At 34.8% G+C, this 24,512-nt stretch overlaps 1 protein-coding gene across 3 annotated transcripts in view; it reads left to right on the top strand.

The window, feature by feature from the left end:
- Positions 1-23,155, top strand: part of BRD10 (bromodomain containing 10) — an 83,023-nt gene extending 59,868 nt beyond the window's left edge. For all 3 annotated transcript variants that reach the window (XM_081152355.1, XM_081152354.1, XM_081152353.1), the window contains 3 exons: positions 11,763-11,878; positions 17,721-17,908; positions 18,863-23,155. In XM_081152355.1, coding sequence (XP_081008481.1) covers positions 11,763-11,878; positions 17,721-17,908; positions 18,863-22,497 — 3,939 coding nt within the window. In that variant the 3' untranslated portion in view covers positions 22,498-23,155. The remainder of the gene's footprint in view (positions 1-11,762; positions 11,879-17,720; positions 17,909-18,862) is intronic.
- Positions 23,156-24,512: the final 1,357 nt, after the last annotated feature.

The following is a 24,512-nucleotide window of genomic DNA, read 5'->3' as shown; positions in this document are numbered from 1 at the left end:
AACTTTATTATCATCAACTTTCCTATTTACAGTAATGGCTTCAATAACAAAGAGGGTGTATTCTATATAAACATTAATTTGTCATAAATCTACATTATATATGTGAGAAGGTAGAAATTATATATGTGAGAGGGTTTAAAATGGATTCATATAAATGCCTGACTGCTTTAGGGACCTTCTTTGCAGGGCTTTTCCAGAAAGTTTTTCCTACCAAGGCAGCAAGGAAGAATTATCCCATTTCCTCACCTAGCTCTTCCATTAAAAAAATGTTCTTCCCTGGCTGGGTAGCTCCGTTGTTTAGAGCTTTGTCCTGATATCCATCCCCAGTCAGGACACATACAAGAATCAACCACGGGATGCTTAAGTAAGTTGAACAACAAATCGATGTTTCCCTCTCTCCTGCTCCTTCCTCCCTCCCCTTTCTCCCCCTGCTTCCTCTCTGACTAAAGTCATTAAAAAAATACTTAAAAAAAAAAAAATCCTCACTCAAGGATGTTTTAGTGATTTTGTTTAGAGAGAGAAACTGAAAGAGAGAAACATCGATGTGAGAGGGAAACATTGATCAGCTGCCTCCCGTACAAACCCTGACTGAGGATCAAACCAGAAACCTAGGTATATGCCCTGACTGGAAGTTGAACCTGAAACCTTTTGGTGTGAGGGACAATGCTCCAACCAACTGAGCCACTCGGCCAGGGCAATAATTTTTTTTTTTAATGAAAAGAAAGCTTTCTTAACCACTTAGAGGCTTTGCCATTGAACCACTCATTGTGTTGGAAGATGTACAGTCTTTTAAAATCTAGATTGATCTACTCATCCTTGCAAGACAACTAGTTCTATTTTTGGTTAATAACGTGAGGAGAGAAAAATGCTTTAAATTTCTTGAGTGTACTCTAGTTCACTTGACCACATTACTTCATTTAGGGGCTTTTTCAAAAAGGGGCTCAACATCCTATAGATCCTACAGTGCTGTACCTAATTATCTACCAGAGATTTGTTTAAAGTGAAACAACTGGTTGAGATAAATAGAGGTGTATAGTTTGGCAAAGTCCTTTGACTTTTTCTTTCTCATTATTATTTAGATCATAGGATTCCTCAGCAAGCTAAGGGAGAAATCATAACATTTTTTATTGTTTTTGTGGTTTTAGTCAAGATATATAATTTGCATTTTCTTAATTATATGGAAAATACCCTTTTCTGTCTGGGAACTTTATTAGTTTTCCAGAAGGAGGATGCAATGAGGTATTAATAAACTTTTCTGATCCTATCATATTTGAAATTCATTAGACATTACTGCTTTCCAAATAATCAAAGTTAGGTGATTTTGCCAGGCTTTTATAGAAGTGGTTATATTTCTGAGTTTTTCATGTGACCCTTTTTTTTCTCATATTGGCTTTATTTCCTTATGTTTTAGATCATAGATTATATTTTCAAAGAGACTTCTATCTTTTTTTAATAAGGAAAGATCTGTATAGAGATTGGGTATAAGGGAAAAAAAGATGTTATTTATAAGAAAAGAAACCCTGTCTGGATTATATTATGGCAAATGATAGTCTTATCAAATAGATAAACTAAAATTAAAATATAAGATCATATATTTTCTAATACATCTTTTAGCAATTAAACACTTAATCACTGAGAAGGATTTAAAATAGACTTCTAATATTTCTAAATATCATAATCAGTATGTAAGAAAAGCTATAAAAGTGTGCTTTTTAATCCTGTAATCTTATTTGGGATTTAACATTTATTCCCATTTTACCCCGACCTGACCTCCCAAAAAAGTAATTTACACAATGGTGTTTTCCACAGATTACCTCTAATAGTGGAAATTTGGAAAATCTCATATGTCCAGCAGTAGGGAAATGACTAACCAAACAGTAATATTAACACAGTGGTACATCATATAGCTAGTAAAATAAAATATTTGTAGATCATTGTTACTACATGGAAATATTTGTGAAATGTTAAATGTTAAATACCATACAAAATAATTTGTGTGTAATGGTTACAGTATGTAAAAAGACGTGTTAAAAAGAATTGGAATTTCAAGTAATGAATGAAATTAATTTTAATTATGTTAAGATAATTTAAATTCATAATACAATAATACCTCTCCTGCCTAACCAAAGCCTGTACATTAGCTAGGCCAAACATTAGAGAAATCAGAAGCTGAGATCAGAGATGGTGGCACCCCATTCTTTTGGTCACAGCATTCTTTCTAAGCCCGTGGTTATCAATCAGGGATGATTTTGCACTCCCATGAGACTTTTTGGTTGTCATAGTTGAAGAGGTGGTACTGGCACTTAATGGATAGAGATCATCAATGCTACTAAAAATATACTACATTTTAATGACCTTATAATGCACATGATAGCCCCACATAACAGAGTTATCTAGCCTCAAATGCCAGTTGTATGTCAACTGCAAAACCCTGGCTTAAGCCCATATTTGCTAAGGGCCCTAGTCTCAAATTTTGTCTGCTGCTGCCAATTTATTATGTTGATATTTTGAAAATTATGTAGAAATCAATGGAATCATATATCAATCCCATTATTCAAAGTATTTTATTGCATCATATATTCCTAATTCAGGCCTGTATTTATATGTTCTTGACCTTATCTTCAGATCCATCTCAGCTGTCTTCACTCCATTATGATTTATGGCCTCTCTTAAGTTTGTTCACTATTTACCTTTTACTTTCCTTAGGAAATGAAGAAGTTACAAATAACATGGTTGTATAAATATTTTCTTTACTCATTTCTAGAAAGATGATATATTTTTTAAAGTGAAGATATAGTAAGGAATGAAATACACAGGTAAATGGAAAAATAGTCAAATTATGCATAAAATTTCACTTATATGAATTTACATGGACCCAAAAAACCATAATTGAATATGGTAAAGGTTTGATATGAGGCAAAGAAATTATTATATATTAATCTTATTTTCTGACACCTTGTAACAAAGATATTTTACTCTATTAAATAGGAAGGATTATGGTATTTCCACCCCCCCTTCTTTCCATTCCATATCCCATTTGCTCACAGTGAAGCATCAAGTCAAAATTATCTTTATAGTTAGGTGTTTACTACAAAATCTATTTTACTAGAATGTGTAATGAACTTTAGGTATATTCAGAGTCCTGAATGTACCCTGATTAACTTTATTTAATGGCGTCAGTTGTAGGTATGGTTGCAATAATTGCAAGAAGGACAATTGTTTAAATTGTCCTTAAAATTAGTATTATTTAAGTTTTGACAATTGTGTCATTAACTGTATTTTCTTATTCTAGATCTCCTGGTAAACTGTTTAATGGTTAACAAAACTGAAAACTATTTCAGCTATTGAGGGGAGTGGGTTACTTTGTCTTTAAATAGTCATATTTAAAGCTTTAAAAAAATTTAAGGGACCTTTTGGAAACCTTGCACAACAGATAAGTTTTTTTACCTGTCTTAGTTACAAATTCTAGTCTTATTCATTAGGAAATATTTCCTCAGTGTTTCTGTGTGCTATGCATACTATCAGGAACTTGATAGGAATCTAGAGATTGAAATAAAGTTCTTGTCCTCAAGGAATTCATTTATAGAGCTTAAGATTCTATCCCCAACTCTGGGAATAAATTATTAACTTTAATCAGGGGTTGGACTAACTCTTGTTTTTTTAAATAAAAGATTTAATCTTTTATTTTCAAGCTGTGTTTATTCAGAAGTCACTATGCACTCTGGACACTTGCTCACTTCCATTGATTACGTGTTTATGTGTTGTTTGGGAGTAGAGTGGAAGTGCACATAACATGAACTTTATGAAGAATCAAATGTTAACTGACATGTTCAAAATAATCTCGAGAAAATAAGCTAGATGACAGGAAATGTGAACCAGAACAGTACATTACTGGTAAGACAAAGCTTCAGTGGACTATAGTCACTGAATTGTGTGAGAATGCATTTTCATTTAACTATGATAAGTCTTGCTTTTGGGTATTTTTTGACATTTAATAACTATGTTCAACTAAGAACTGGATTTTAACCCTTATTAATAATGTTCACTATTTCTACTTACTGCAATTTGGCATAGTTTGAATCCCATCAGGGAAACTTTCATAAAAACAATATTTGAAAACCTCTTTTCTTCCAGAGGAAGTTCCAGTTACAAGGGAAAAGGGTTGTTTGGCAGAGAATTAATGCTGTATATTCCCAGCATAGAGTGAGCTTCAAGCAAGAGTTAAACTAGGTGACAGATCTTTCTATAGTTAGAGCTTCATAGTGTGGCTTTTATAATTTGCCTTAAACCGTTTTGAATATCACACACATTTATTCAAATATGAATAACATTTTAAATATCAATTTTTTTCACAGCCCCAAGTAAATTTATGTTATCTTCTATTTAATGGTTATTTTACCACCTTCCAATGACAAGAGTTCTGAAAAACTGAATTTAAATCCTTGAGGTGCAGAAGGCCAAAACTATTAGCTTCATCATTCTGGTTTTTTTATATTATAGAAGATATCAACATCTTTTGAAAGACTCTAAAATTTAAAGATATAGTCCAGAGTCTTTTTTTAATTGGGGAAGAATATTATCAGAAAATTGAGAGGATTAAACAATAATAAAACTTCCCTACCATTTTAGCAGACTCTGTAGAAAAAGAAAAAAGTGATACATTATATATTGAAGGAATCAGGCAGAGAGTAAAAAGGAGCCTAGGTAGAGGGCAGAGTCCACATGTGGATAATCTAGTACTTTAAAATAGAAAAAGGCCTTACATAGAACCAATTTCTCTTAAGATGTGATTCTCATGAGTAGTACATGCTTTTAATTAAAACAAGAGCAGTTTGAGGCAGATGGAGCGTGAAACACTGATAGGCAATTGAAAAAAAACACCACCTATATAAGCAGATCTTCTGAGTCTAAATGTATTAATATTTAATAATAATTTAATATAGGAATATAGGTTATAGCCCTAGAAACCTGAACAGTGCCTGAGAGTCATTGTATTAAAATATAACAGTAACTTGTTCATAATGATTATCCAAGTAATTGAGTTACTAATTGTGTGTTCAGAAAATTTGGAAGGCATATATCTTAGGAACATTTCTGTCAGTTTTTTAGTATTTTTTTATTGATTTTAGAAAGAGAAGAAAGGGGAGAGAGAAGAAAAAAAAAAAACATTGATGTGAGAGCGAAGCATCAATTTGGTTACCTCCTGTATGCACCCCGACCAGGATGGAATCCAAAACCTGGGTATATGCCCTGACCGGGAATCGAACCAGCGACCTTTTGGTGCATGGGACCATGCTCAAGCAACTGACCCACACTGGCCAGAGCTCTGTCAATTTTTAAAAATCTTTTGCATCTAAGGAGAAAACCTCAGTTAGCTAACACATTTACTTATGTAGTTTGAATACTTACTGTGGGCCTTCTCTATGCTAGGCATTGTGATAGGACCTGAGAAAGTAAAAATAAGTAGGATACTCTTCCTGCTTTTAAGATATTCCCATTCTTAATTTCACTTAATTGGAACTTTTTATGCTCTCATGATACCAAGTATAGCATTACTTAGTGATTCAGATTATACAGTGAATTGCAGAAGCTACCTTTCTGATATCAGGTAGGTTTGATAAAATTTTATCCACTTCTTTGCCCATTGATTTGCTTAAAATGATCTAATTCAAATACTCAGCCAGTGGTTAATTTTCAGTCCAGGATTCTTTCTTCTTTATAAATGAAAGTGGTTGGATACCATCAACTACACAGATATTGTTAGATCCCCCCCCCCCCCCCCCAGTAATAGTAACTGCCTCACTAAGAATGGTGATGTCATCTAATTTCTCCTCTAGAAAGCCAAATGACACCAAAACTTGAAATTTTATTGTTGATGTAGTTGTTTTTCTTCATGCTTTCTGGTTAAATGCTAATTTAGAAATATAATGGAAATTTGGTATATGCTGTTTAGTGTGGGATTCCTTTAAATAAAGTACCGCCCTGCTGATGTGGTTCAGTGGTTGGGCTTCGACCCATGAACCTGGAGGTCAGGGCACATGTCTGGGTTTCGGGCTGGATCCCTAGTAGGGGGCTCAATCCCCAGTAGGGGTCGTGCAGGAGGCAGCCAATCCATGATTCTTTCTCATCATTGATGTTTCTCTCTCTCTCACTCTCCCTTCCTTTCTCTGAAATCAAAAAAACATTTTTTTTTTAAATAAAATAAAGTACAAATGCTTTCCTTTTCTATTAAATTAGTCTTAAGTGAAAATGTGTAAGAGTACCTCAAGAGAAAATACTAGCATATGATAGCTCATATTAGAACTTCTGGCAGTGTTAAAATACATTTTAACTTTTTCCATACTAATATGCAGACATTTCACTATACTGTCAAGCTAGCACTTTTTCAGGGGACTTCACCAAGATAAACATGATGTTTTACTCCCAGAACTGTGAATATGCAGGAATATGTTATGAATATGGTGGTAGTTTCTTTAGGTAAGCAGTAACAAAAAGGTAAATAGTTATTACCTTTTCATTTAATATTACTTGGACTAGGAGAATGCCAAATCATTAGTTTATTAAAATACTTAATTACAGTTCATTTGATTTGTGCTGTGTTATTACACATATGAATTTAAATTTGCAACCTTTTGGATATTGCTAGTGATTTTAAATGAGACTTCTTTGTGTATGGATCCATTTGGCCTTACTAAAAGTTCTTTGAAAACAACTTTTCGAACAATGATATGTTGTTATTTTCTCTCTTTTCCACGATGATATTTATTTATGGAACAAGAACCAAGCCTGTAATAAAAAATACAATCCACATTTGTGTGCTCTAACAACGTATTTATAAGTAAAAGTATATAATGATACCTTTATTATATCCATCATGGTTTTGTACTGTTCTTTTTAATAAAAATGTTCTTTTATGTCCATAATAATGCCCTCTCAATTTAAAAAAACATTCTTTGTATCATTTTTCCTCCATTTGACTGTTAATACTTGTTTTGTTTAGATACAATGTTATAAGAAAATCTATATAAAAGAATTGTTTAAACAAGTTACTTTCACCTAAGTTTAACAGTCAACCCATCTAAATTTATTAAAATGTGCAAAATATGTCCGTGGTGGTGAGATAGTTGATAAATCTGGAATTTATTTTTTTTCCTCTTTTTCTTCCTTTTAGGTGACCAATGTCCCCAACATCAGTAGATTGCCAACTCCCTCTCTTTGCAACACCCCAGCCAGCGTTATGCTGGCACTGTCATACCCATTTCAGATTACTGCCGCAGAATGGAATTGTTCTTTAGTTGTAAGGTAAGTTTCCCTCCCCACTCATTTTACACACATAGACTCAGCTTTTCATTTTACAGTATTGTGTAGTTTTATAAGTTTTTTAAAGTTTCTTTTTCCATATAGTTCCCTAGGTTATTAATGTGTCATATTCAAAAACTTATAAAACTGCATAATATAATAAAGGACTTACCTTATGACCATAGACCAGCTCCTTTTTGTAGTAATCCCTATGAGGTTATAAAACCTCCACTATTTGGCAGTTGGGGGCATCTTATGAAAAGGGAGCTGGCAATCTGCAGCTGCTGTGGACATTGGATAAGAAATTATTGAAAGGTAAGCTTCAGATTTAATCTACATTGTCTGCCTTTGGTTCCATGGTGTGTGCTTGAAATTCATACTCTATTCTATGGTAAATTTTATAATAAATTCATAAGAGAAAAACATTATTCTCCTTTTTTAAAGTGACTTTCAGTAAATGTTTGAATTATTAACATTCATATAACACATTGGGATTATTTTAGAAAATATTTTTTATCCCTGAAAATAGTGAGAATTCTAATTTTGAGAACAGTTTATTCTCATTCATATACCTGTTTATGAAGAAAAGTCAGAGCCAAATTTACATACAGAAAGCTTATTAAATATATTTTTATTAGAGAAACAGTTATAGCATTGTTCCACTAATGACCTTTTATCATTTCTTCTACCTACCATCTTTATCTTTGATTCTATATTGATCAGTGCAGATACAGATTGTAAGAGCTTCTAATTTTCATTACATTCATATTCTCTTTTGAAAATAGGGGAACTTGCTATTTTCCTTATTTTTTAATTTACTTTTAAACTTTAGATCACTATAATTTTAAGTACTATTGTAATTAAACAATAAATTTGAGATTGTAATTTTTGCATTACAGAGATACCCTACATGCAAATATAGGTACTTATACCATATAGTTTCTTTCTTTAGGAATTGCCTGTGTATAGGTTAAGAAAGGCAGCATTATATAGCGGAAGGAGAGGAGAGTTTAGCATTTAGAAGACCTAGGATTTTATTCTAAAGTCTACTGCTATCTACAAGTACTTCCTTATATGCTACTTTAACTCACTTTCTTCTATAAAACTATGTCCTGAGTTCCCTTTTAGCTTTAATAATTTTATCCTAGAAGAAACATGATCATTTTTCTTAGTTTTTTCATTATCTGCATATGTAAATCAAGTTGACCAGTCAGAAGAGCTATTGCCAGTATTTAGTTAATGACCTGACTTGAAGTTCTGATAATACTCAGATAATCTCTTGGTAGAAAAGGACTTAATTATTTTAATTCCATTTGGGTTGTATTGACCAAGCAAGAAGAGAAATGAAACAAGCAGTATGAGTTTCTCTTTTACTATCAAGTAGTTAAAGAACCTTACCTTAAATCCCAGTCCCATAGCAGCGATTCTGAACTTTTTTAAACCTGTGCCCCCTTTTGATCAACCTAAAAACTCTGGACACCCATACACCATGGCAGGGTATAGGAATGCCCTTTGTCAAGGTTATTGTATTCTTTATATGTATCTTCTAATCAAAATATTTTATTCTTTCTATAACTTGTGTTATGTAAACAATAGACTTTCTGTTTATTTCCCAAATACAGAATGATTAAATATGTACTTTTAAATGTAAATGAAATACCATATCACTATCTCAGTTTGGGAATATGCAATATAAAGAAAGGGAAGAAGACAAAAATAGGTATATAAAGTTAGAAGGCCATAGACATTTCCATACAGGTCAGTGGGTAAGACAGAATTATATGGAACTTAGAAATCTGTTCTCTGATTTAATATTTATGACCCCTTTCCTGCGTACATCAACTAGTTCGGTAGTTTATTTTTTGGGCATTTGATTAATTAAAATTTACTAACCAACGTAAAACCAAAAGGTAAAATCTTCCTAATCTTTTAAAAATTCTTCTCTACAATAATTAATGTTGTTATTTAGTACAGACACAGCTGACAAATGTCTTGAAATAATGACATCCGCCTACACAGTCTCCCCTCCTCTGCCTCACCTGCCTAGTTCTAAGGTCCCATAACACTGGTAGGCCTTCTGCATTCCTCACCCCATCACCACCACACTAACCTAGACAGCAGCCATACTGCCTGAGTTCATTCTGCATCTGCCATTCTTCCCTATCTGACCCCCAGTTAAAAGGAATTTAGCACGCCCCCTGGCCTGTTAACACTTTTCCAGTTATTTATACCACATAGGATATTTTCTGCATCTTCATTCCTCATTTCTTCCCTCTTTCTGCTCTAACTTAGGAAAAGTTTACTTCTACTCTCACCATTTTATTTTTGAGCCACATGGTAGTTATGAAGGGGAAAATAACATTGCTGACATGCCTTGTTAAAGGGGAAAATCTCCACCTTCATATTTTCTATTTTTTTCCCCTTTTTAAAAATTTTCTGTTTTTTACTGAAATAAAACCCTATCTCATTCCACAAAGGATTTAGGGCAGCTTTCATCTGCTTTTTCATCTTCCTCAATTAACTTTCCCTACATGAAAGTTATTTCTCGTTCAGTTTTGTGTGTTTTTTTGTTGTTTTTTTTAAAGATATATCTTTATTGATTTCAGAGAGAGGAAGAGAGAGAGATAGAAACATCAATGATGAGGAAGTCACTGATCGAGCCCACAACCCAGGCATGTGCCCTGACCAGGAATCGAACCCTGATCGCCTGGATTCTAGGTCGACGCTCAACCGCTGAGCCACGCCTGGCCAGGCTCTCGTTCAGTTTTATTTTTTTTGTTGTTGTTTTGTTTTTGTTTTTGTTTTTGTTTTTGTTTTAGAACGGTTTTGTGTGTGTTTTTTAAATATATCTTTATTGATTTCAGAGAGAGGAAAGGAGAGGGAGAGAGAGATAGAAACATCAATGATGAGAGAGTCATTGATCGAGCCTGCAACCCGGGCATGTGCCCTGACCGGGAATCGAACCCCGATTGCCTGGATCCCAGGTTGACACTCAACCGCTGAGCCATGCCCGGCTGGGCATCTCGTTCAGTTTTATTGTTTATCATTTAATAGTTTTGTTTTCATGGGTTAGAATAAGCACTTCATACTATTTCAAAACATTCCTTTGAGCGGGAAAAGACTTGAGGTATAATTTATTGTTATGTAGGGTTCTTTTAGAAAGTATTTGCAAGAGAGAAGATATGTCTGTCTACGTTAGTATATTACATGAAATAAAATTACTTTTTTTGAAATTTTTTCACAACGCTATGATTTGTCATGCCACTAAGACGACACAAGGATGAGTGAGCCTAGGTTCTATATTTAGGCAAACATGCACATAAAATCTCACATCTTCCTACTCTTTTAATAAACAGTTCTCCTTCCAAGATTGAAAAATCCTCAGAGGAAGAAATAATAGTTGTTTATTTTTATGTGCCTAAACATTCTGTTGGTTTAAAACAAAACTTTGGGGGAGTAGGAACTGTATACTTAATCCCTTAGATTTATATGCGACTAAAATTTCCATGCTGAAATCTTGAAGGTTTTACACACACACACATACACACATACACACACACACAAAATTGGGAAATTTATGCACAAATTTAGAATACATTTTGCTCTACATATGTGCAAATTGACTCAACAGTTGCTATGAAATTAAGTCTAATTCTTGGCATGCTAAATGTAATCCATAACATATATACTAGTATGTATTTTGCTATTAAAAATAAAACAAGTGGACACATGGTATGTGAATTATATCTCAAAGCTGTTTACCAAAGTAAAAGGGAAATGCATGTGTTATATAACAGTAAATGATGATGACAGTGGTGGTGATGTTGATAGGTGTACACTAACATTGTGGAGAATGGGGTATAGGCTACCTAGAGATATAATTTCTATAAACTTATTCCTGTGGTATTTGAATAATTTTATGGGAACTGGTAAAGCATATCTTAGAGATTTTTATGCCCTATGTCAGATTGAATTTATGTGATACAGTTTTCAAGAGATAGTGATGTAATTTTAAGAACTGGGAACTTCAGTATCAGGCAGTTGCGGGTTGAACTCATAGGACTTTAAACAGATCATTTAATCTCTGTGAGCCTTAGTTTTATCATTTGTTAAGTGAGACTAAAATGCACATACCTCAGAAGGGTTTTAATAGAGTGTGTGTGCACTGTCATGCTCACTTCATCTCTCCTTCCCTCTCCCCATCCCCCCCATATATGAATGAAATGCTTTCGATAATGCCTAGCAAATGGAGTAATTATTAACTCTGTAGCATTACAGTATTGAAAATGACCAGTTTATCAAATAAGATTTATTACAGTATACTCCCTGCTTTCTGCAACCTTCTAAAGAAATAACATTTATTTTATGGGATTGGTGGTTTGGTTTTTACTCAGAAAATAAGGCTTTTGACGTTCACTTTTTGATTAAATCTAAGGGATTTACTTTTAAAATTCTGTTTTTAGGGCAAATGGTATCATCGGAGGCAAGCTGTAAAAGAATTGCATAGTACATTGATACGCCTTTTAAATGAATTGCTGCCATGGGAACCAAAGTTGATGAAAGCTTTTCAAAGAAACAGGTAACTCAAGCTTTATCATTTGTTTTACTTACTTTAGGGCTCTTAATTTAGGATTTATGGGGAAATGTCCTGGAATATTTAGTAGTTTTCTGTTGATTTGTAACTTAACATATTTTGAGTGCCTCCTGTGTACAGGGACTTTGTAAGTCCTGAAAAAATAATGTTGATAAATCCCTTACTCTACGGCTTACATTCTTTTTCTTTATTGTAAAATGCACAGAATTTACCATCTTAACCAGTTTTAAGTGTGCAGTTCAGTGATTTAAATACATTCATAATGTTTTGTTACTATTATCCATTTATCTCAAGAACTGAAACTCTATACCTGGTAACTCTGCATTTTCTCTGCCCCCTAGCCCCTAGTAACCACCATTCTATATTATGTCTCTATAATTTTGACAACTATAAGTTCTTATATAATATATAATATTTGTCTTTTTGTGACTGGCTTATTTCACTTAGAATAATGTTCTCAATGTTCATTCATGTTGCAGCACATGGCAGAATTTTCTTCCTTTTTAAGGCTAATATTCCATTGTGTGCATTTACCCCATGTTCCTTAGTGGACACTTAGGTATCTTTTGTGTTTTTAGCTATTATGAATAATGCTGCACTAATGAATATAGGTGTGCAAATATCTCAGGACCCTGCTTTTAATTCTTTCTGTATATACCCAGAAGTGGGATTACCAGATTATAGGATAATTCTATTTTCAATATTTTGAGGAACCACACATTGTTTTCCACAGTGACTACAATTTTACATTTCCACCAACAGTGCACAAGGGTTCCAGTTTCTTCACATTCTCACTAACATTTGTTATTTTCTAGTGTTTTTTTTTTTAATAGTAGCTGTTTTAATGAATATGAAGTGGATGGTATATTGTAGTTTTTATATTCATTTTTTTAATGATTAGTGATATTGACTATCTTTTTTGTGTGCTTATTGGTCATTTGTATATCTTTTGGAGAAATGTTTGTTCAAGTTTTTTTGTGAATTTTTGAACCAGCTTGTTTGTTGTTGCTGAGTTTTAGGAATTCTATATATAAGGTGTTCCAAAAAAATGTATACACACTTTGAATGATTATAAAGTCACTGTTTATTAACATACAGTTCATTTTCAAATCTCAAAGAATCTACAGAAATGAGTCTCTTTCCTTTTTTGGTCAACACCTGTTTTCAAACTGATGACTGTTCTGGTCCAGGCACTGCTGATAACACAAAACAGTGGAATCACAAACATCAAGAATCATTTCATTTGATATTTATGCACCCTCAATTCGTCCACTGTTGCCAGTTTTATACCATAAATTTTTATCTTTTATGTATCCTCATAAAAAACTCTAGTGGACAAATTTTCTTTGTTCAAAACTTAGTCTGGCTTCACCCATTATTTCAAACCAGTTAAACCTGAAAAGGAGTGAAAATTGAGTTATCAGCTGTTAAAGGGTGTATACATGTTTTCAGGACACCTTGTATATTCTGGCTCTTAATCCTTTATTGGATATAAGATTTATGAATATTTTCTCTCATCCTTGGGCTACTATTTTACTTTATTGATAGTGCCTTTAATGCACAAAACTTTTAAATTTTCATGAAGTCCAGTTTGTCTTTTTGTTGGTGTTGCCTGTGTCTTTAGAGTTATGTTACGTCCAAGAAATCATTAGAAAATCCAATGTCATGAAGCTTTTGCCCTGTATTTTCTATTAAGAGACATTTACATCTTTGATCCATTTTGAGTAAATTTCTATACAGGGTGTTGGGAAAGTGTCTAGTTTCATTCTTTTGTATGTGGATATCTACTTTTCCCAGCACCAGTTGTTGAAAAGATTCTTTTTTCCTCGTTGAATGGTTTTGGCACCCTTGTAAAAAACTATGTGACCATATAACAAAAGGGTTTATTTAGAAATAAATAATGCTGCACTAATGAACATAGGTGTAAAAATATCCCTCTATTCTATTCCATTGGCCTATATATGTCTGTCTTTATGCTGGTACCACACTATTTTGATTACTGTACCTTTGTAGTAAATTTGAAATTAGGAAGTGTGAGTACTCCAGCTTTGGTGGGGTTTTGTTTTGTTGTGTTTTTTACAAGATTGTTTTGGCTATTTGGGGTCCCTTGAGAGTCCATATGAATTTTAAGATGTGTTTTTCTATTTCTTCAACAAACACCATTGGGATTTTGATAGGGGGTTGCATTGAATCTGTAGATTAATTCGGGTAATATTGACATCTTTAAATATTAAGTCTTCCCACTACAAAGAAAGAAAATTATAGGCCAATATCCCTGATGGACCTAGATGAAAAAATGCTCAAAAAATATTAGCAATCCAAATTCAGTAATACATTAAAAAGATAGTATGCTGTGATCAAGTGGAATTTCTTCCTGGGGTGCAAGGTTGGTACAGTATCCACAAATCAGTTAACTTGATATGCCAGATAAACAAAATGAAGAATAGAAATCAGATGACCATATCAATAGATACAGAAAAAGCATTTTATAAGATCCAGCACCCATTTATAATAAAATCTCTCAGCACAGTGGGAATAGAGGGAAATTACCTCAACATAATACAGGACACATATGATAAACCTAAAGCCAACATCATACTCAGTGGGGAAAAACTAAAGTGCTTCATTTCAAATCAGGAACAAGACAGGGATGTCCGCTTTCACCACTCTATTCAACATTGTACTGGAAATCCTGGCCACATCAATAGACAAGAGAAAGAAATAAAAGGCATCCAGATCGGAAAGGAGGGAGTAAAACTGTCATTTGCAGATGGCATGATACTGTATATAGAGAACCCTAAAGATTCTGCTAAAACACTACTAGGACTGATAAATGAATTTAGTAAAGTAGTAGGATACAAAATAAATATTCAGGAATTGGTTACATTTTAATACACCAATAATGAACTATCAGAAAAAGTACCTAGGAAAATTTTTAACCAAGGAAGTAAAGGACCTATACTCAGAAAATTATAAGACAGTGAAGAACAAAATTGAAGAAGATACAAATAAGTGGAAGCCTGGATAGGAGAATTAACATCACTAAAATTCCATATCCTCCAAGCAATCTGTAGAATCATTGCAGTTCCCATCAAAATACTTATGGCGTATTTCATAGAACTACAACAGGTGTCCAAAAATTTATATGGAACCACAAGCACCCCAAATAGCTACAGCAATCCTAAGAAAGAAGAATAAGGTTGGATGTTACTACCTGGTATCAAACTGTACTACAAAGCTACAGTAGTTAAAACCGCATGGTACTGGCATAAAAACAGACATACAGATCAATGGAACAGAATAGAGAGCTGAGAAATAAACCCATGCCTATTTATGGTCAATAAATATTTGACAAAGGAGGCAAGAACATATAATGGAGTAGAGACAGTCTATTCAATAAAGGTGTTGGGAAAATTGGACAGGTACATGCAAAAAAATGAAGCTAGACCACCTTCTTACAACATATATAAGAATAAACTCAAAATGGATTAAAGACTTAAATGTAAGATTTGAAACCATAGAACAGCTAAAAGAAAACATAGTCAATAAAATATCTGACATTTCTCTTAGCAATATTTTTTTTCTGATACACTTTCTTGTGCAAGGGAAATGAAAGAAAAATAAACAAATGGGACTACACGCTTTGCACAGCAGAGGAACCAACAAAACAAAAATACAACCTACTGAATGGAAGAAAATATTCACCAGTTATACATCTAATAAGGGGTTACTATTTAAAACTTATAAAGAACTCATACAACTCAACACACACACACACACACACAAATAAAACAATCCAATTTAAAAAGGGACCCTGGCTGGGTGACTCGGTTGGTTGGAGTGCCGTCCCATACACCAGAAGGCTGCGGGTTCGATTCCCAGTCGGCACATACCTAGGTTGAGGGTTTGATCCCTGATCAGGGTGCTCTCAGGAGGCAACCGAACGATGTTTCTCACATCAATGTTTTTTTTTCTCTTTCTCCCTTGATTTTTAGACATCTAATTGGAGTTATTGAGTAGGCAGTTTAGTATAAGTTCCCAGTCTAAGGGAGTAAGCCAGATTTAAGTTTGGGAGTTGTCAGAATATAGATTATATTTAAGCTATGAAACTGGTAGAAGTCACTTAGTATGTGAACGTAGATAAGAAGGAGAGATACCGAATCCTGTGGCATTCCAATATTTAGAGATGGTGGAGATGAATAGTACTAAGCAGAAGAGACTGAGAAGGAAGGGGAGTGTTCGGTAAGACAGGAGGAAAACCAAGGGGAGTGTTCGGTAAGATAGGAGGAAAACCAAGAGAAAGAGTGGTGTCGTGGAAACCAGGTAAAGAAAATGTCAGTGAGGACTGCTCATGATGGATTGAGGAATATGAGGGCTGAGGATGCATTATTGAATTTTGGCAGCATGGAGATGATTGATGACCTTGATGAGCTGTGCTGGTAGAAAAGTGGGTAAAAGTTAGGAGTCTCTTCAAGAGAATTAGGGGAGAGGAACTAGAGTTTTGCTGTAAAGTGGAGCAGAGAAAGAGGGCAGTACCTAGAAGGACAAGTTGGAGTCAAGAGAGGTATTCCTGTGTGTTTTTGTTGTTTTAATTAGAGAAATAACATGGTTGTATACTGGTAGAAATTATGTGATACAGAGGCAAAAATAGACTCAGGCAAAGAAAGGGACATTTCGTAGAACGATATTCTTGAAGAGGTGAGAGAGGATGCTTAAGTGGAGAGGTTAGCTTGTATAAGAAGACAGAAAATATGAGTACAAATGAAGGTCTTAAGTTGCAGATGAGGTATGAGCATGTGAAAATTCTTGTCTGATAGCTTCCATTTTCTCTGAAATAAGGAGCAGAGTCACCAGCTGACACTAAGAAGAGGACTGAGAAGGAAGGAAATGATGAGTTCCATGTAGATATTTCTAAAAGGAAATTAATTTGTTATCTTTTTCCATTCTAGTACCTTAGAGCCCTTGCCTACTCCATAAAACCCATAAGCATTAATTTAAAACAGATAAATTCAGAGTAATTATTAACTAACATTTGTTCAATATTTATGTGCCACAAATACTGAGGCAAATACTTTTATTATCCGTGTTATACAAAGAAGTAACCTGATGCTTGGAAAGTCTTGCCCAAAGTCGTAACAGCTGTTAAATGACAGGAGTGAGACTTAAACTTCAATCTGCAAAAATAAGAATTTGTAGCAAAAATAAATTAGAAGATGTATATTCATATTATTTTTAAAAAACAGAAAATAAACAGGTAGTATAAAGGTTAGGGGTAGAATAGAGAAACTCAGTTGGAAACAAGTGGAATAACAAAGAATCTCTAAAATACCGTATAATCATTTGGAAATGTTTCCATTTCTCCATAGTTTCATAGAAACATAGCTTTTATGTTTTTATGTGAAAAGGATCTCGGGAAGACCACCTTTATGCTTGGTTTTCCTATGCTTAATAAAGAATTATATCTAATGAGATCCAAAGGTTTAGAAATAATTACCCTCAGGATTAAATGATGGATTTTTTGTTTGTTAATCTCTGTAGATAGTTACTGTTTCTTAAAATTTCTTGATAAGCTTTTTTTAAATGACCTTTTTAATTTATAATCAGAAATTTTAAGAATATCTAAAATCAATAACTTAGAAAAAAATTACCTTTCTAACAGCAGCGTTTAGAAAGCAAATAGGTGGAATGCTCAAACACTTTATTCTGAAATTGCAGATAAAATCTTTTCAATTTCTTATGCCTATACCCTGGGTTTTATCTTCTTGAACAATAATCATTGGCAAGACTGAACTAAGCATTTTTTATTATGTCGGGCATTGTATTTCAGGAGCCGCCTAAAGAAAGACTATGATGATTTCAGAAGACAACCTGATCATGATAAATTTACTAGAGAACTATGGGGTACTGAAGAAGGTGAAGGAGATCCTGGAAAGGAATCTCCTAAAGTGGACATCAGTAAGTCTGTAGACTTAACAGAACCTCTAGATATCCTGGAGAAAGATCACTTTGATTCAGGTAGGCATTAAAACTTTTTCTTTAACTTAACACTAAAAGCACAAAGAGAAGTTTTAGTATATTTTATGGAGCTAAAAATAATCTGGTTAATGACATATATTGATTGGGGGAATCTGATGTTTTGATGGTGTACTGTGTCCTTATGAAAGGTTCTTTGAAGTCATTATTATGTTTCTAGGAGTTTCTGGAGCCAGCACCTGACCTCAAACTATAGGGGTGCCATTGCTCATACAGAGCACACGTCCTTGGTCTGCAGTTCCTTTGAAATAGGTTCATCCTCCTCTTATCACTGTTTTTGAAGCACTATTTCAACTCATCAGTTTCTATTCTATAAATCTAATTAAATAACTCTCGTTATATAAGAGGGTTAGTGTGAAAATTTGTGGTTAGAAATGAATTAACCTGTTGTAGTTTATGTCTTTGGTAAATTGAAAAAGAGTAACTTCTTATCAACCCAGTCTGACCAGATATGAACATAAATTTTTTGCTGTAGGGATAATTAAACACCAGCAAAGCTGGACCCTTTTCGTCCTTTAGAGTCACTAAAAATAGATTAGAATGGGAAACCATCTCTCTTTGACATCAACATTTTCCTATGAAGAAAACTAGACTAGATTCCTTTCCAAATCTAAATTATTCTCCCTAATTGCTGGCTTGATCTCTTTAAAAGATGTAAAATTTCCTTTTGCACTTGTACGGTCAGCAGAATTAGCAGAAGTTGACCAAAAATAACTTTCTCATTAATAATAGGTTGTTCTTGGAAATGTTTATAATATCAAGATTACCATGTCATAGGTCACCTTACCTTTCCATCAGTGGTGCTGAGACTTGAATCACCCTATAGGTTTCTTACTAAATTGTCAGTTCAAAGATTGACTTTTTAAAAAATAACTGGTTTTATTACTATTCACTCGCTGTTTATATTAACAAAAAACTTTGTTTTATAATTTTCAGATGATATGAAATTGTCAGAAATAGATTTTCCTATGGCCAGAAGCAAGTTATTAAGAAAGGAATTGCCTTCTAAAGATATACTGAAGACACTGCCTAAAACACTTAAGCGACAGTCCAGACAAACTAGTCATCTGGATGATAGCACAAAGGAGCTTTCTCCAAGAAAGAAAGCAAAGTTAAGCACAAATGAGACAACAGTTGAGAATGCAGAAGATGATATGCAGATTGACTGTTTGAATGAGTCAAACCATACAGAGCCACTGTTTCCAGAGTCATTTGCCTCAGTGGATTCAACACCAGTGTCTACTCTCCAGAAAGGGACCAAACCTATTCAGGCCTTGCTTGCAACAAATATTGGGAACAAAGTGACCTTAACAAATCAACTGCCCCCTTCTACAGGTAGAAGTGCTTCTGCTGTGGAAAAGCCAGTTTTATCTCCCCCAGAAGCAAGCCCCATAAAGCCAGCATTGACCTGCCACACCAATACAAAAGGTCCTTTACAGATGGTATACAAAATGCCCTGTGGCCAGTGGTTGCCCATAGATCTTCATAACAGCTCTGTAAAGATTCAGATGCAACCTGTGCTAGATTCTAAAACAGGAGAAAAAATCATGCAGCAGGTCCTCATTCTGCCTAAGAATTTTGTGATTCAGCACAAGGAAGGGAGAGCAGTTGCAAAAGAAATACCGCCACTTCAACAAAAAGGTACAGAACAGCATTGTTCATCTTTCCAGCAGACAGCAAATGTAAATGCTTCTTCAGCAACAGTTCCTGTCAAGTCAACAGGAGCTGTTTCTTCTACCCATCTACCTAACGCAGTTTTCAACAAGACGATTACACCTTTGTCAAATGTGAGCAGTGCTAGACCACAGCCTTTGTCACCTGTAACCTCCGTAAGTAATTTATTAACACCACCAGTTAAGAATAGCCAGAATGAGGTGGGAAAAGTCAAGAATGCAGTTTCAGCAGCCACGTTCCCCCAGCCTGTTGCTTCACCCACCATTTCGTCAACAGTTCAGCCTCTGTTATCAGCAACAACACTAAGTGGATCTACAAATCCTGGTAGCTCCCTCAACTGTTTTGCACAACAAACTTCTGATTCTTCTGAAGCAAAGCAAGAATTGAAAACTGTGTGTATAAGAGATTCACAGTCAATTCTTGTTAGGACACGAGGTGGGAACACTGGAGTTGTAAAAGTACAGACAAATACAGATCAAAATTCACCCAACAGTTTATCTTCAAGTTCAGTTTTCACTTTTGCTCCTCAGCTTCAGGCATTTCTGGTGCCAAAATCAACTTCATCATCCTCTGCTTTTCCACCGGTAGCTGGAATGACTACAACATCTAGTCTCCCACCTTTTGGCCAAACACCGACTTCTGTTTCCATTCCAGCTGGTTTTAATCCGTCCATGGGGAAAAATCTCAAATTTACATTAAGCCAACCTAATCTAAGTGGTAATTTGGGCCACATGATAGAGAAGACTTCACACATGCCCTCTTCTCCCTTAAAGTCCTCTGTTTCTTCTAGTACTCTGCTACCATCAACAGCAAATAGTTCAGTAAGTGTAATTAGCCTACCAACAGGAAATTTTGGACAAACCAATGCAAATTCTATTCATACTCCAACTAAACAGCAACAAACAGATTATATTACAAAATGTTACCCTGTTACAAGATCAGAAGCAACAGTAGCAACAAATGGAGATGTGATCAGTGGGACTGCGGTTCAGAAAGTTATGCTGGTATCGGCTCCATCTGTTCTTTCTTCTGGCAGTGGAACTGCAATCAATGTGACACCTGCACCGACACCTACAGGTGTTTCTGCCCAGAAATTAGTTTTTATTAATGCTCCCATTTCCAGTGGCACTTCAACTATTGTGGCAGAACCATTAAAACAAACTCTCCCTCCCTCTTTGAGTAAAGCATATGTTAAGACTCCAGAGCAGCCCCAGATAGTACTAATTCCATCTACAGTGGGAGCACCAATAAAAATAAACTCATCACCAACTGTGTCTCAGATAAAAGATGTGAAAATTGGACTAAACATAGGTCAAGCAATTGTAAATACTTCAGGCAGTGTGCCAGCTGTACCATCAATTAACATATTGCAAAATGTAACCCCAAAAGGAGAAGAAAAAAGTACCAAGGGCTATGTTTTGCCATTGTCAACAAGTGGTAATTCAGTTCCAGTAAGCTCAAATTTTGTGAGTCAAAATACTACTGTTAATGAATCAGTGGTTTCTGCAGCAAGAGCAGTAAACATGTTTTCAGTAACAGGAGCAAATGTATCTCTAGGTTCTCTTTCAGTGACCTCAACCTCTGCTTCAGTTGGGACACGACCTCCTGTTTTAGTCAGTGGAAATGATACCTCTTCAAGAATTATGCCTATTTTGTCAAATAGACTTTGCACGTCAAATATCGGAAACACTGTGGCGATATCAACTGTGAAAACAGGACATCTTGCATCATCTGTTCTGATTTCAACTACACAACCAACAGTGTCTCCTAAATGTTTGACATCAGCTTTGCAGATCCCTGTTAATGTTGCCTTGCCTACACCTGTGACTATATCCCCTAAAATAATCAACAGGGTTCCACAAGTGGCAACAGTAACAGGAGCCTCACGTTCTTTATCTCTTTCTAAAAGACAATCTCGGACTTCTGTCCAGTTTCAGTCACCAGGGATTTCAGCTACAGTGCCAACAAATATAAACACAAATAAACCTCAAACTGAATTGCCATCCCTTTCACCGAGTCCAGGTAAAATAATTAATATTTCCAGTTTTGCTTCTCTGCCAAACCAGCCAGTGTCCCCTGCTTTAGTAAAATCAACCTCCAGTTACAATTCTACTCTGGGTGGCTCTGCCCTTCACACTGCTACAGCACCATCAAATGTAACTAGTGTGGTAGGAGGTCAGTTCAGTGAACCTTGTATTCAGCAAAAAATAGTCATCAACACCAGTACACCTTTGGCACCTGGTACTCAGATCATGATTAATGGAACCCGTTTTATTGTTCCACCACAAGGTCTTGGAGCTGGCAGCCATGTTCTCCTTATATCTACTAATCCAAAATATGGACCTCCCTTAGTGCTTAACAGTGGCCAAGGCATTCAGCCCACACCAATAGATAATCCTGTCCAGAAGACCACATTAGCATCAAATAATTCTTTAAGTGGGCAACCTGTAAAACAATCTCTAAGAACCTCTACAAAAATTGTAAACTCTCATGGGAATACAAGTTCTCCACCCACAGTTCATACAACACCACAAATCATAAACACAACTGCTAAAGTTTCTGTTCCACCTCCTGTTCCAACGGTGTCATTGACTTCAGTAATTAAGTCTCCTCCAGGTACTCTCTTAGCTAAGACATCTTTGGTTTCTGCCATTTGCTCTAGTAATTCTCCACTGCCAAGTAGTACTTCTGTATTTCATTTGGACACATCAGTCAAAAAATTGTTGGTTAGCCCGGAAGGAGCCATTCTGAATACCATAAGTACTCCAGCATCTAAGGTTTCTTCACTCTCTTCATCTCTCTCTCAAATTGTTGTATCTGCCAGTCGAAATCCTGCCTCTGTCTTCCCTGCTTTTCAGTCATCTGGTTTAGAGAAGCCCGACACAGCTGCATCTTGAATTTAGACTAAACGAGCCAGTTTTTAAATAATGGGGCATTGTTTTGACTCCCATATAAATTTTAACCGTTTATTATACTGTTGGAAACATACTATACATAATGTGTGTGTGTGTGTGTGTGTGTGTGTGTGTGTGTGTGTGTGTGTTAATGTACCTTTCATTAGCTTGCAACAAGGCTTTGTTTTCTTGGGGAGGGAAATATCTGTTCCATTTCACTCATTGGTATATGTTCTCAGAGGTTGTTTGTTTAGACAGGCTTTACCTGTCTCAATAACAAATTGAACAAAGTCAAGTTTGACTAGTTTGGAGTAAGCTAGCCTTTTGCGCACTTGCATTGACATGTTTCTTCTTGAATTTGGACTGTTGCAGTGTGTATCTACAATATGGTATTTTGTGTCATTAGTGAAATCTTATTTTTGTTTCTGTAAAAAATATATATATATTTATGCATTGTGAAAATGCAGTCCATGGTGTAAAATTGTACATATTCCTAAATTCCTAACAACCTGTACTAAACTGTATGTACAAAGAACTATGCTGTCTTATTTATGTTTTGTTTACATAATGTATAGTTTTTTAAGTATTTTAGTAATTTTGGACCAGTGAACTGTTAGCAACAATGCAGAAGAATCTGCATGTAATAAACTGAGTTGCTCTATTTGTTTGTTTGAATACTATTTTTTAAGTGTGTCCTTGTTCCATTGAAAGAATATATGATATAAAATGAAGATAGTCCTTTACAAAAAGGAATTAAAACTGAGAAATTTGAATTGATAATAGCCTTTGTAGAAGGCTTTACAGTTTACAAACTACTTTCTCACATCTCATTTGATTTTCACAGTACTTAAACTCTAGAGAGGTTAAGTGATGTGTCCAAAGTCACCCAGCTGGTGGGTGGTAGAGCCAGTATTTGAACATGATGCTTTAAATCATTTTTCCATGATTTTATATTGTTATAAAATTTTATTCTAGATCTTATTGTTTTATCTTTTTTCTAAGTCCACCACCAAATTCTATATTAACCAAAATAAGTAATCTTTCAGGCCATTGTATTTGCTGTCTGTTTATATACCCCAGATACGTTTTTTTTTAAACTTTTTATTTTTAAATAATTTTAGATTCATAGAAAGTTGCAATGATAGTACAAAGAGGTCCCATGAACCCAATACCAAGTTTCCCCTGATATGTTTATTTTTATATTGAGATGTTGGTTCATAGTGACTGACTTTCCAATATGATATTTAAAAACATGATTTTTATTTTTAGAATAATGTGTGGACACCTTCAATTAATTTGTTATCAGTTACAGAGCAGTTACTTAAATTCCATTATAAAGCAGTTTTTATGAGTCAGCTTATTTTCAGAGTTTGACATTGTAGTATGACAGAATATTTGTCATTTTAAATAAAAGATAGATTTTATACTTACTGGATTTTTATATCCATTATCTTATTTGGGGTATTGTATCTTAACATCCACATTTTATTTATAATAATATTGTTAAACCTTATCACATGGAGTTGTGTATCCTGGGGTTGAAATGGTAGAGAAGAGCAGGCCTGAAGGCTGCCTTGGAAACTACACTGAAATGTATTAGTTATCAAAGTGGATAGGTCAGCGAGGGTATTCCTGGAAGGTTGCTAAAGGCTCTTAAAAACCTCTTTTGTGTTCTAAGGTAGTACTTTCACCGGTCATGTCTATGTTCAACTCTACTCACCCTTCCCCTTTCCCTGTTTAGAAAGACCATGGATTTCAAGGGGAAGTATGTGATACTGAAATGTGTTATGTTGTACATAGATGGTCCTCAATGAATGTATTTATATACTTAACTTTTTTTTTTTAATATACCTTTATTGATTTCAGAGAGAGGAAAGGAGAGGGGGAGAGAGAGAGAGAGAAACATCAATGATGAGAGAGTCATTGATCGGCTGCCTCCTGCACGCCCCCCCACTGGGGATCGAGCCCGAAACCCAAGCATGTGCCCTGACTGGGAATTGAACCCCGATCGCCTGGAT

This window comes from Miniopterus schreibersii (genome assembly GCF_964146895.1).
Source record: "Miniopterus schreibersii genome assembly, chromosome: 11".
Taxonomy (NCBI): Eukaryota; Metazoa; Chordata; class Mammalia; order Chiroptera; family Miniopteridae; genus Miniopterus; species Miniopterus schreibersii.
The sequence above is the reverse complement of the archived record's forward strand: the minus strand, read 5'-3'. Positions and strand labels throughout refer to the sequence as shown.